This window comes from Dicentrarchus labrax, unplaced genomic scaffold (genome assembly GCF_905237075.1).
Source record: "Dicentrarchus labrax unplaced genomic scaffold, dlabrax2021, whole genome shotgun sequence".
NCBI lineage: Eukaryota > Metazoa > Chordata > Actinopteri > Moronidae > Dicentrarchus > Dicentrarchus labrax.
In genome coordinates this window covers 2,231,587-2,245,662 of record NW_026136712.1, presented here as the reverse complement: position 1 = coordinate 2,245,662, position 14,076 = coordinate 2,231,587, and the positions used below count along the sequence as shown (strand labels likewise).

The window sequence follows — 14,076 nt, the reverse complement described above, 5'->3', positions numbered from 1 at the left end:
ATTCAAGTTTATAAAGTGAGATAATTTAAATAGCGGACAAGTGTTTCCTCTGAATAATCCAAATAAATCCTGTGCCGTCACAAGGATTAGTACAGAGAGTTTATGTAAGTGGCTTGATTGTTTTTTTGGTTTTTGTAATGAGGAAACACAATATGTAATCCAAATTGTTTTCTAAAATAACTGGAGTTTAAGATCTTGCCTAGAGCACCACCTAGTCATTTATCTAGTTAGTTATTATGAATGTAATTTATTGTTGGACAATTTCACATTTTTTTGTAGTTTTACATTTGTTGCATTAACATGGATAATTGTTATGAAATAAATCATTAGAAACATAGATACTGATTTATTTGTCTTGTGTATTTTTAAATTTGATCTATCCTCGTGGGTCAAACACACACACAGTATGCTACCTGGAGCTTCTGATGCAAAAGGCAACAGCGAAGATCAGGAGGTCCACCAGCCAGTCTGCAGATCAGGAAGCACATGGAGGAGATAAGAGTATATATTAATAGAGCAACTACATCAACTACTGCTTGAATTGCTTCAACAGGATTTCTCACCCTTTTTAAGAAATCATTTTCCAGGACCTTTCCAGGAGTTTTGAAAATACAGGACAGTACTTGCTCACATAACTGTCATATAATTTACCAGTACACCTAGTATTAACACATTTTACCTCCTCGTAACATTATTTTGCAACGGTTCAAAGCAAGTAGAATTTGTTTTATTTGACAGAAAATAGATTTTCTAATCCTTGTGCATGTTTTTATTCACAACAACAAATGTAAATGTAACAAATTGGATCATTAACAGACTGTATGCATGTAGATATGGCTCTAGAATAAATAGTCAACACCAGAAAGAGTGTTGCAAATCCTTCAATGCTTCACTTCTGGTAAACCTGCTTCTTACAGCGCAGATTATCCTACCAACAATTGAGTTTCAAACTAAATATGGACCAAGGTTTACGTAGGCGATATGAGTGACAAGCTAAAATGATTTTTTTTAGGACAACTTAGATTATTTCCAATTTTAATAGATTTCCAGGTGTTTCTATGACTGGAACACTAGTCTCTAAATGTACAGGTTTTCCAGGATGCTGGGGAACCCTGTTCAACTAGTGAGGCCTTTCAGAAATTATAATCTTAGATGTCTATCTTAGATGTTTTACACTCGGATGTCTATATTTTATCTGTTATTATTATATTATTTGTTTGCATACTCAGATTTATAGTATTATTAATAGTAATAGTCATATTCATAATGTGTAAATGAAATCTACATGCGAGTTAAGAGAATCAAGATGTGCCATCACATCACAAAATTTAATTCTTCAAGATGCAGATCTCAAAATGTTAAACTGTGGCTACAGCCCTTTCCAAAAAAGCCTGAGAGCAGCCCAGGTATGTTTGGGTACCTACCCGTAGATGAGGTAGTTGTTTTCCCAGCGGTAGCGCAACTCTAGGACAAACTCCTGCCAAAGGTGGGCGACAGCCCGCAGCCCGCCGTGGTTGTAGTTTACCAGACACACACACAGCGCCAGCCGGTAGGTCAGACTGTCAATGGGTGCTGACTTCAGCTGGAGAAAAAGGTTCTGGACACAGGGGAAAAGTAAGGACTGGGATAGGGATTGTGTTTACAGCAGAATTATGAATTATGCAGAATTATGACTGCAATAGTTCATGCAGTGGTTGTTAAATTCTATATTCCAATGTGTGCAGTTCTGCAATGGTTGTGCTTCTTTTTATGGTTTGAGAGTGTATGCTACATCGGTGTTTCTCAAATGGGGGTACGCATGGTGCAGGGGGTACTTGAGATTGTGATGCATAAATAAGAAAATAATGATATTATAATAAGTAAAATAAAGCATGTAAGTGTAGTTGCATACCAGAGAATGACAGAATATACTCAGTGAAGCTCATGTTTCTCACTAAACTATATGTCCAATTCAATGAAACTACAATACTGTCATGTTATTGCATGATGACAAATATTTGGTTTGCCATGATTTTAGTAATGGATTTTAACGATTTGCAATGTAGCATCAAAGTTTTTTTTCTAACAAAAATTTTTTGTGCTGGTCAGGGGGTACTAGGCTGAGAAAATATTTCAAAGGAGGTACATGAAGGGCTACATGAAACATTCCTTATTAAAAACTTGCATCCTCAAACTCGACTCGACTTGAAACCTTAGATGTCAGCGTGTGAGTGGTAAACATACATAGTCTGAGTTTTTATCCTGCTCGGCTTTCCCACAGGCGTTAGACTGTGCAGGTTTATTCTTGCTATTCTCTGATGACTTCTCCACAGCAGCATCTGGAAAGACGTACTGACACATTCCAAAAAACAAAAAACACATTATCACTTAAATATAAACGTGCAGTTCAAAAACACATTCACAATAATATTGGTTGATTGATTGCTTGATTCTGTGACTATGCTTGTCATGTTTGTTTGGTACAGACCCCAACAAATGTCACATCATCATGATTTTAGTAGTTTTTTCGGAGAAAATGAAAATTGTGCTGCAAATATAATCATTCCCACTAATCGTGAATCATATCGCAATATCTGTCAAAATAATCGCAATATGACAGTTTAGCAACAGAGAAGCACACAGGGTATATTTGTGTGAACCTTAATCTGTAATTTCTTTCATTTTATTTGTCTGCACCATTCTAAGTTGGCCGCCCCTCTTGAGCCGGGGAGCGGCACTTTTGGTCGAGCTACATAGAAAATGAATGAGGAGAGGGAGTGACGTTTGCGAGAACAAAGCAGTGGATCTCAGAAATAAAACTCTGTTTTCTGATCGTTTCCCAGAGGTTACATTCTAAAAGGACAAATACACACAGCCACACCTCCACACAACCCTGCAGGAAGGAGCCATATTTGTGGATTGTGTGTGAATGCAGCTGGAGTATAGCTTCATCCTGTCTGCCCTCAGTCAAAGGGGGGGCAGAGGGCTGCAGGGTCTCTGCAGATACAGACACTGCCACAAACGTCTACTGGGTCAGAATGGATGAACATTCATACATTATGTTTGTGTGTATGTTATGCAGATAGTATAGTATTTTCCCAGTCCCAGTTGAGTTAACAAAGGCAGTTCTCCTCTGTAGTTTCCCTTGTCGTGTTTGTTTTCGGTGACAATAATACCAGTGTCAGGAAGAATAACTCTCACCAGAAGGACAGAGTTGAGTATATCAGTGTTGAGTGGTGACTCATCAATGCGTCGGTGGCGTCGGATGTGTTTCCGGGCACTGTGCACCATATTGGAGACGGAGAGTTTGGAGATCGGCACTGGTGCCACCGGCTCTGTCAGTTTATTTAAAGCCGAGCTGATGTCACTATTTTCTGCAGGGGAAAAAACAGCAGTTATTTACAATCACGGTATGCAGTTACCTCTAATATTTTATACTGTATGAATGAGGAATTTGTATTTCTGAGGGAACACCAGCACACATTTCACAAACACCAGTGAAAGAAGGTAGTAGGCGCCATGTTTTAGAATGTGCTTAGTGACATTCCAGTGTAAAACAGTACAGCCAGTAACCTGACCTTTGCCCTCATCTTCAGCCGATCCTCTTCCCAAAACCTCTTCTGTAGACTCCTTCCTACAGCAGAGCTTAAAGAACTCTGACAGAAAGTCACCTGCATTGAAAGAGAATGGGTCAGACGTGTTTTACACTGATTCTACTGCCCCACACAGCTGAGGAGCAAACTAAAAGACTGAATCCATCTTTTGTCTTGTTAAAGACAGATAAAACATAAAAACATTCTTCAACATTCAACAACCTTCTGCTTTTTAGGGTATTATACATGCCATTAGGCAGTAACAATTCCCTTCTTATGATAATAAATAGGAAACATCAATGACATTAAGTTATCTATATTGTCACAGTGACAAGATATATTTTGTCCTATTATTAAGTTGTAGGTATTATCTAACATGAGTCAGTGGACAGACACCAAGGCAGAAAGAGAAGTGAGAGTGTGAAGGAGGAGATACAAACACATGGGAGTTGGTGTGCTGCTGAGATTTGTCCCCAAGGATTAGCTTACATTGCTGCCAACATTATCATTAACTCGTTTCACAAATATGTTCACGTCTATCTCAGTGAATTAAGAGTTTGTTTGGACCAAACCAGAGTTGGTGATTGTTGGAAAGACTAGCGTGACATCTAGTAGCAGTAAATGTCGTATATATGAGCTTTAAGATGTGTGGGATAACTATAAGTATGTGCTAATGAATTTTGGACAGAGGTACAAGGTCCGCTTGTAAATGGTAAATGGACCTGTACTTGTATAGTGCCTTTCTAGTCCGAACACTCAAAGCGCTTTTACATACTATGTGCAACACATATACGCCCTTTCACACACATTCACACAGTCCTGGCAAAGCCCATCAAACAGAAACTAACTCATGCACAGCAATTCGGGGTTCAGTATCTTGCTCAGCCAGGGATCGAACAAACAACCTTCCGATTAGTGGACAACCCTCTCTGCCTCTGAGCCACAGCCAATCATTACAAACATTAACATGTCCCTCTGACAGTTAAACTGATTGATGAACAAATAAGGGGGCACGAAAGAGTCTTCAGACTGTGAGGTAAATATTTAATTTTGACCAGTACGACTACAGATTCCTCCCAATGCAACATTACGTTAGAACAATCATAAATAACATTCATTTGGTGAACCCAAAGGATGTAATAATTAACAGTTTTATATCCGCCTGTAACACTGAATAATAAATATATTTCAAATATGTACAATTGTTTTTAAAACAGAAGATCAGAAGAGGCACTCTATTGGAGAGATATGGGACAGGGAAAGTTCCTGCTGTGGCATACATTCTGACAAATACATTGGAAAACTACACCTTCCATTATTTGGAGAGAATTTTGTTGGAAGTCTCCACAGCCAACATTACTATCTTTCAGAGGCTGTAGCAGGCTCTGTTTTAAAGCTAGAGTGAAGATGCTGATATCATATGAAACCAGAACAGGCACCAATTGGTACCATGGAATGGAATGTAACAGGGCAAAATAAAAACAAGCCAAAAGGAAAAGAAATCAGTAGGGTGGAGATAATTCCACCTGTTCGCAGTGTACTTCACTAGGATTCATCTTACCCAGTAAACACTGAGGGTTTTCAGCTGTCCTCACTCGGACTGACCAGTGAGGAGCTTGGAGAGGGTCAAGGTCACTGCCAGGACACACAAACAGATTACATATGATTAAATCTCATATCTTTCAAGATCATGGCGCATAGACTAAATCTACTCAAACTAAACAAAGGAAACAAACTTGTGCTGGCGCTTACAAGCCAAGGACAGACAGCCTTTGTCTGCATTGGAAAGGAGGAATACCACAACATTAAGCATGTAAACTGACTGATGTTGACATTTACACGTGGGTTGTTAAGTTGTTATGTGCTATATCTGACTAACTTATATGTCTATCCTTTTAACTGATGTCAGCAGTGCACTTATTCCACAGTAGATGTTTTTCATCCCTCATTCAGAAGACCACTCATAAAGACATGTGTCCTAGATGTACTGAGTGTAAAATGTAGATAGACATTTTTTGCATATAGCCAAATCATAGACATATTTCATAGAGCAGAAAACAGCTTTCTGACTAGGGATGGAAGAATACACGCTATTATCGAGTATGGATAAGTTACCAGATTTCCATTGTCAGCGGCATAAGTTGTAGACCCACAAAAAAAGTTAAACTGGATGTGTGGAAATATTATAGATTCCAAAATACAGAACAGGGAAATGAGGTGTCTATCTGTGATGGATTAACAATATATGAAAATGTACGGAAAAAATATTCCAGTATGTTTTAGTGCCATTTAAAGGAATTTTAAGTATATTTTGATAATTATTGGGATAATATAGTGAATCACAATTATTTTTGCCAGGATAATCATGACTTGAAATTTTCATAATCATGAAAGTCACAGTCATAAAACAAAAAATTGTTTTGCCCCCGCTGTTACGGAAGGTATATTACATTACAAGCTTTATAATTGTATGGAACAACATATATTTCAACGAACGCATTTAAATGTTGTTGCAGTTGGAGTCTCTTACCTGTAGACGTCATTATCCACTACTATGCCTTCCGTCAGGTGAGGCCAAGTGGTTGCAAGATGAAGCTCACTACAGCAGCCGAAAACAGACTAAATGAGTCATTTTGTTTTGCACAGACATGTGTTCTTGTGATAAACTGTTTCTATTAATTTATGTAAACACAGAAAAACGGAAACACGAGCAAAACAAAAATATAAAAAACCACCCCACCCACATGCCAAAACCCAGCCAGGATCTCACTGACATCAAGTGGACATAACACATCAAATATGTTTTCTTATATGTGATAGTTCTCCTATTGGAACTGAAATGTAATCAAAGCACAGTGAAACAAAATGTAAAACGTAAATTAATTTACAATGCCTTTACCTGATTGGCTCCTCACAGGCTCCAAATGGTATCTTCCCAAACTCCACCCCTCCCACCTCACCTCCAAGGAGTGTGTCAAAGTCTGTCAGAAAGCCAAACAAAATACACAACTGTAGCAAAAACAGCTGCAACACACAGCACTAAATCTGTTGTTACCGAAAACTGAGTGTGTACAGGTGACAAACACCAGAGGTCAGCAGGAGGCCATGACACATCTGAAAGAGCTATAGTGTTCAGTGAGACGGGAGGCACTGCCTGTGTCTGACATTTTCAGTGTAAAATGTGTGCAGGAGCAGTAGTAGCATTAATAATACATTAACTGTACTTTGCAATAATTCTTGGGTTCTGAATAAGCATTAAAGAAAATACACATAAAAACACTAAGGCTTGGAGAACATTTTTATTCTTAGATGTGTCTCCAATAATCAGAAATTTAAAACTAAACTCTTGACATTCTGATTGGCTGTAACAAAACAGTACCTGGCTGCAGACAAAAAGAGGAATGTATGTTTGTTACAGCCGAATGTTCCTTATAGCTAATGTAACGAATGAGAACATATTTTGTGTTTACATTCTAAGGTCAGCGTACAGCTAAATACTGAGATTTGGTGAGCAACCGAAGACTGACACAATCCAACTGGCACCCCATAGCTTAGCAACAGCTTTTATCAAGTGATTTAGAACACACTGAAGTCTGTGTGCTGTTAATGTACTACAAGGAAGCTGCTGTGATGCTTGTTCATGTACATGATGAAGGTTATGTACCGAAAACAAAATAATTCATATGCAAGACGGACAGTGGACAGGATTACTGTGAGCTACAACATTGCATTGTTGTACTTGTATTGTACTTTGATATCATGACAGGCCTGTTGTCAAACTGACGGTATGCGATCGATGAGATTTTTTGGTAATGTGTAACCACATCATCCTCTGTTCAGCATATGCATACCTGGAGGTTGCTGTGGCCACGAATGCTGCTGCCAGTCCTGGAGAATGTAGGTAAAACGGATGGTGATGTTGACTGGAGGTAGGGGTGACAGGGTACAACCCTGAGGAGAAAAAAAAAAAAAAAGCTGTTGGTGAACATGCTCTGTGGCTCTTTAGCCCCACTCCAGTGGCTCCCTCTGGTGCGAACCAAGACCCTCTTTTTAAAGCGGTCTCAGTTAGGGCTGTGGGATAAGATCAAAATCTTATATTCCAAGTCAGTGATCTCCTGTAAATCCCTTCTTAAAACATACTTTTGTGTGAGAGCCTGCACTGATTTTACTTGAACTTTAATTTTATTTCCTAAATGTTTTTTTTCTGGTTGAATTTTTGAATTTGTTTTTAAATTGATGATTTTAAAGCTTTTTTTGTTTTTATGTGTAACATGGGTTTTTAAAGTGCTCTATAAAGATTATTATGATATCATTACTAACGATATACATCGATCAGCCATAACATTCTGACCCCCTGGGCACTCTGGTGGTCATTATGTTCTGCAGCCCAATACCAACAAACTGCTCTGCACTGTGTGTTCTGGCACCTTTCTATCAGAACCAGCATTAACTGGTTCAGCAGTTTGAGCTACAGTAGCTCGTCTGTTGGATTGGACCACACGGGCCAGCCTTCACTCCCCACCTGTATCAATGAGCCTTGGCCCCCCATGACCCTGTCTCTGGTTCTTTTCCTTCCTTGAACCAGGTTTGGAGATACTCTGACCCAGTTGTCTAGCCTTCACAATGTGGCCCTCGTCAAAGTCGCTCAGATCCTCACGCTGCCCATTTTTCCTGCTTCTAACACATCAACTCTGAGGACAAAATGTTCACTTGCTGTCTGATATATCCCACCCACTGACAGGAGCCATGATAACCAGATAATCAATGTTATTCACCTCACCTGTCAGTGGTTATAATGTTATGGCTGATCTGTGTATTTATCTCATAAAAACTCAAGAGTGTGATGCACAACAAAATAAGAAAATAGAGCATAATATAAATCGACGATGTTCTATCATCACAGGATACAGATCATCACATCGCACAGCCCTGGTCTCAGTGTTGTTTGGTCAGACCCTGCCTGCCTATATCCTATAACATGGACTTGAAAACAAAACAATACCTGTCTGTTCGTACACAACCCTTATAAAAGGAGAATAAAAAACACAGAGAAAGGCTAATTGGGCATGTGACCAAGTTAAAGAGAGGTGGGTGACATAATAGAATTCCATGAAGTAATTTCCTCATGTTCTTTCTCTGTAACACTTACTATCTTAGACCTGAAGATGTCGAGCAGGCCAGACAGGTGATTGTACTGGCTTGGCACCTTGCGGAGGTGGACCATCTCAAAGTCAGTGCGCACACCTGGTCCCTGGCACTCTCCGGCATACATCCGCCTCCACTTCTGCTGGATCTGCACAAACATGGGCACCTGGCTGAAAGTACAATATAAAGAGGAGGGGGAATTATTACTATGAAGAGTGCGCTCTATCTCTCGGATAGTGCTCACACCCAGCAGCAGGTTCTCTCAGCCAGCTAGCTCCTCTGAAGCTACACAGTGCTAAGTGAATGACTGCAGGTTCATGCTTGAAATAATGAAAAAAATCTCCAAATTAGACAGATATCAACTCTTTGCAGGATTGGCATCCGTAGTTACTTATGGAGACAAAACAATGAATTGATTTTCTCTGCTTTTAAATAAGAAATAAATCCTCAGTTCCCGCTCTTCTTAAGAAATCATTTCCCAGGAGTTTTTTCTTGGCAATACAGGACAGCACGTGCTCCCCACGGTGGTCAGCGTATGGGACACTCAGCGTAAGCTCGCTTTCATGGCGCGCTCGGCTATTCTCACCACAGCCAAATTTTCCGCTGCGGCCTTAGTGAAGCAGAACAGCAGTCTTCATGAATTTCTTACAGTTTCCTCTAACCATTATATTAATTTAGCCACAGCCCATAAATAACAGTTAATTGAGTAGAAATTATTTTAATTCACAGGAAACTCATCTTCTGACATGGGGGCCAAAATGAAAAGGGGTTTTTTGTTCCGTGTCTTGTAATCCCACCATGATGTGTATACCGAGCAGCTTATCCTGCCAACAGTTACATTTCAAACTTAATACATTTTGCATTAAAACTTTGTCAGTCTATAAAGTCTATAAACTGTAATATTTGCCTTTGTCTTCTCTCTCTGGTGGTTTGTTTCCAATCTGTTCTGTTTCTTCACAGTGGTGTATCAGTGTCCCCAGATGGCAGGTATTGAACTGATGAGTACAAAGGTATATTGATCGATTGAACCAATGGCTAGATCTATGAAAATAAAACTGTAGCCCTTAAAAATAAACCTGTTGCTGATTAGCTTACATTCTATTAGTCACATGATTAACTGTCTTTTTTTTCAGACCATTTACCCTGTTAAACCCCATCAGAAATCCCAGAATGTTTGTGAGTTAAGGCCACTGTTGTTGTTTTTTGTAATTTTCAAATATTTTTAAGAAAAGGACAGTATGATGAAGTACACAGGATTTATTGTTTGGTTTTAACCACGGTATAAAGAATCGTGAAATTTCACTAGTATTGGTATGGTATGGATTACTACATTTTTAGTATTGTGACATTCCTATATCCATCCACTTATGCATATAGGGATAACATTTGGGATTCTTACAGTATCTGTAGCAATGTAACACTATAAAAAGCTCCTTCAGCCATTTAAACTACAGCCTCTGATTTGAGAAGTGCTGTACCAAAGCACAGCGCCAGTCTCCTCCTCTCCAAAACAAACGGACCCACTGATTAAAGCAGTTCCACCTTAAAAATCACTGCTTCTCCCACACTGTTGGGCAGACAAAGGACGTCCCGGAGGGGCTGCGAGTCGAGCTGCTGCTAACGTTAGCTCAGCTTGTTTCTCTGATAACTTAAGATCCAGACGTCCGATGACTAAAATCCTTCATCCGGTTCAAATCTAGAGTTAAAAAGCACCAAGATCTAAACAGTGGATGGTAACAATGTGGCTTCAGACTGGATAAACAGTCAATGTATGACAGTTTCTGGCAGACAACCACAATGCTGACGCAGGCACAAAGGGGATATGATGCCATCGACAGGCGACCCGTGAAACACAGCGTTACCTGAATAAAATGATAATTTCCCTGAGTTTGGTAGGTATATAGACAGCTTTGACAGAAAGGACAGAAATGTTACATATTACAATTTTAACAACTTTTCAGTTCAGCTCCTTTTGCCACATTAGACTAAGACAGAAAACTGCATCAGAGCTTTGAGTGATGACACTCACCAGCCACTGTTGGCCAGGGAAATGGAGATGGAGCTGAGAAGCAGATTGCATTTGGACTCGCTGATGATAGCTTCGCAGTTGGTTCCAGGGCTGATGACCACAAACTCTCGTATGCCGTACCTGCCACCACAGACACAGTTACAGCAGAACACGTCAGCATCACATCTTTCATTTTACAGTGAATTTAAACATTTGTCTGATTTTCTGCGTAACTTCTCTCTCTGTAACCTAGTTTTCTCTTTACATAAAAACAAAATGACTGACTGTGCTCAACTCACCATCTGACCAGGCAGTGGGCTCGAGGAGGGAAGTCATTGTTCATGCACAGAAGGTCCTGCATTGCCAAGGGGAAGGCATCTGGACAAAAGAGCAAGAGTTGTGTGAGACATTCTTCTCATATTCAGAATGGCAATCAGGATGTTTGGATTTCAGGTGATAAATTAAACCCGACGTGGAGAAACTCTTGCAGATGCACCCCCTCTTGAAATTTCAGCATTACACGTTTTGCAAATCGCTATCCGTGGGTCTTTCTCAGATATATTTAAATACATCCACACCGCAGACATGGTGGCGCTTATCCAGACAAGCGTGTGCTGGCCGCGGTTTTTGTTTGCATCATCACAACTTTCTGTTTCGGCCGTGTTGTTTCGGTGATAAAAGTATTTCATCCGAAAACCGAAAATGCGCTTTTGGGACATTTTCAGCCGAAAATATTCGGTGCATCCCTAGTTAAAACATTGCTATTAACTCATCAGGTAAATATTATGCCGCATTCAGACATGACTGTACCTTCCTCAACCTTGTCCTTCTCGTCATCCTTCTCACATTCTTGTTTCAGGAAGTGGTGAGTTATGTAGAATTTGAAGTCAGCAAAGTTGATATCCTGACACTTCTCCCCCCAGGTGCCACTGGTGTATTCTCCCTGTGTTGGAATAATGCAGCATCATTACAGAGTGAAGGGGAAGAGCCTACCGGCAGCTCACTGCTGTTATTCAGCTCAATATTTGATTTTGATTTAATGAAAGCACAATACCTTCTCAGGGGACAACTTTCCTGCAGAGCTCCCGATCAGCTTCCAGTCATTCAGCACTTCCTCCACTCTGGACACAAACCTTCAGGTAGGCAAAATCAGTTCTGCTGTCATACACAATATCCTACTATGGAAGGCGCTGATAGTAAGGCCAACAGCAATAGACATGAGCTAACTTAGAACTGAAAGAATTAGTCAATTAAAGCTGCAGTAGGTAACTTTTCTAAAAATAACTTGTCGTCATATTAGCTGAACCTTTCACTATATCCTGACAGTAGAACATGAGACAGATAATCTGTGAAACAATCAGGTTCCTCTGGCTCCTCCTAGTGATCCTAATGGTATTTGCAAGAATCCACTGGGCCTGAATATAATAGTTAGCTTTTCTTGGCATAAATCATGAAAAGGCAACTCGTTCCAGAGACAACATCACTAGTAGTTAGGTGATGTATGGCTCAATGACTGCTATGACTGGTGATACTCACGGGAAACTACAATGATTAGTCAAATTTGTGGAAAATTGTGGCGATTGGACAAAAATGCAAGCTCGCACAGAATTCGCAGCGATTAGCTGAACTTGTGTCAGTTGTTGCAATCACAACTTCCTGGAGGGACTAATGACTACTCATGGGTTAGAACATGCAATTACTTATTTTTACAACATGCCATTACCTCCTTCTGTAACCTGTGCAATATTCTATTTTAACTTAAATCACATCTGTATAGAAATATTGTATATAGTGTACATACAACCCTAACTCTATTTGTTTTTATTGATAACTTGTATTTTCTATTTTATTGTGTTATTTCATGTGTATTTATTTTTTTCCTATCTGCTATGTACTATCTGGAGCTGCTGGAACAAGTACATTTCCCCAGTGTGGGATCAATAAAGTCTATCTTATCTTATCTTTACATGAAGTAAAGGAAGTAACAGATGTACACATTTTGAAAAAAGGTGAATAAAGACTTTTGTTTTATTTGGCACTTCACTGTTGAGATTTGAAACAATTCACGGGGCTGTTAAGAATATTTGACTTCACTACTGTCACTGTATGTAAATCTCCATGAGAAATTAAACACATCTTCAGTAGACTCCATGTTCTTGCCATTTTGATACAGTTGCTCAGACATTGATCTGTCTTGGTTTAACAAGTGATTCTGGTGTGTTTCATTTTGGTTAGAGATATCCTGATCACGTTCTTTAGCCTCTGATGTGATCTGAGTCATTTAATATTGAATAACTGCCAATAGCAAGGCCCAAGATAATACAGGTGCACAGCACACACTTCAAGTACATTTAAGTTATTAAAATAAACCCAGTGTATATGCATGCATTACAATTGAATAGCTCTGCATCAATATATAAAACCAATCATTTAAAAAATGCCTTGATCAGCCCCGATACCACTCTCTGAGTTCGAATCCGGACATCCCTAATTGTGGCAGCTGTTATTGGTTTCTTTGATCAACGCTGCACCGTGCTCTAGTCTACATCATTAAATAATGTGGCGATGGCTGTTTGAGAACCCCTGGCCTAAACACCTTCCTCATTATCAAACATACATAAGCATTTAATCAGCATTTACTGCTAACTGATCTAATGTTGGAGAGATTGGATTAAAACATAATAATGTATTCATTTGTGTTTAGATAACTGCGACTTGCTGTAGGCAGCTTCTGCCTTCTGTCTATGGCAGGCCGTTTTAACATGTATCATCTTATTTTGCCTAGTCAGAATTACATTGTGGCTAGTCAGAATTTGTATTCAAGATATCTATAACGTCATTCTGACTAGTCAAAACATCAGTTAGAGATATCAGTAATTCAGTTTAGACTAGTCAAAATAATAGCTGCAGATATCTCAAATGTCATTATGACATGGTCAAATTGTTGTGCATGACGCTGCTCATGCAAAGGCTTCCCACTGGATATTGTCCCAGCAAAGCATTTATTAACTGTGTTAGCAGAAGCAATGGCAGTTTCTATTGTGGATAAAATACCATGACACTATGAACTAGTGTCTGTCTGAACCGGTGTCAGTCTGACTGTATGAACCGGCGTCAGTCTGAACCGGTGTCAGTCTGACTGTATGAACTAGTGTCAGTCTGACTGTATGAACCGGTGTCAGTCTGACTGTATGAACCGGTGTCAGTCTGACTGTATGAACCGGCGTCAGTCTGACTGTCTGAACTAGTGTCAGTCTGACTGTATGAACCGGCGTCAGTCTGACTGTATGAACCGGCGTCAGTCTGAACCGGTGTCAGTCTGACTGTATGAACTAGTGTCAGTCTGACTGT

The 14,076-nt window shown here is 39.6% G+C and overlaps 1 protein-coding gene across 2 annotated transcripts in view; it reads right to left on the bottom strand.

Annotated features, from left to right (window-relative positions):
* rab3gap1 (RAB3 GTPase activating protein subunit 1) overlaps window positions 1-14,076 on the bottom strand; it is a 31,765-nt gene that overhangs the window by 16,925 nt on the left and 764 nt on the right. For both annotated transcript variants that reach the window (XM_051416768.1, XM_051416769.1), the window contains exons 3-16: window positions 11,780-11,858; window positions 11,536-11,668; window positions 11,025-11,103; window positions 10,747-10,866; window positions 8,722-8,887; window positions 7,424-7,523; window positions 6,472-6,553; window positions 6,103-6,171; window positions 5,134-5,207; window positions 3,558-3,650; window positions 3,181-3,353; window positions 2,224-2,331; window positions 1,425-1,597; window positions 414-468 (exon numbers count right to left, since the gene is read on the bottom strand). In XM_051416768.1, coding sequence (XP_051272728.1) covers window positions 414-468; window positions 1,425-1,597; window positions 2,224-2,331; window positions 3,181-3,353; window positions 3,558-3,650; window positions 5,134-5,207; window positions 6,103-6,171; window positions 6,472-6,553; window positions 7,424-7,523; window positions 8,722-8,887; window positions 10,747-10,866; window positions 11,025-11,103; window positions 11,536-11,668; window positions 11,780-11,858 — 1,504 coding nt within the window. The remainder of the gene's footprint in view (window positions 1-413; window positions 469-1,424; window positions 1,598-2,223; window positions 2,332-3,180; window positions 3,354-3,557; window positions 3,651-5,133; window positions 5,208-6,102; window positions 6,172-6,471; window positions 6,554-7,423; window positions 7,524-8,721; window positions 8,888-10,746; window positions 10,867-11,024; window positions 11,104-11,535; window positions 11,669-11,779; window positions 11,859-14,076) is intronic.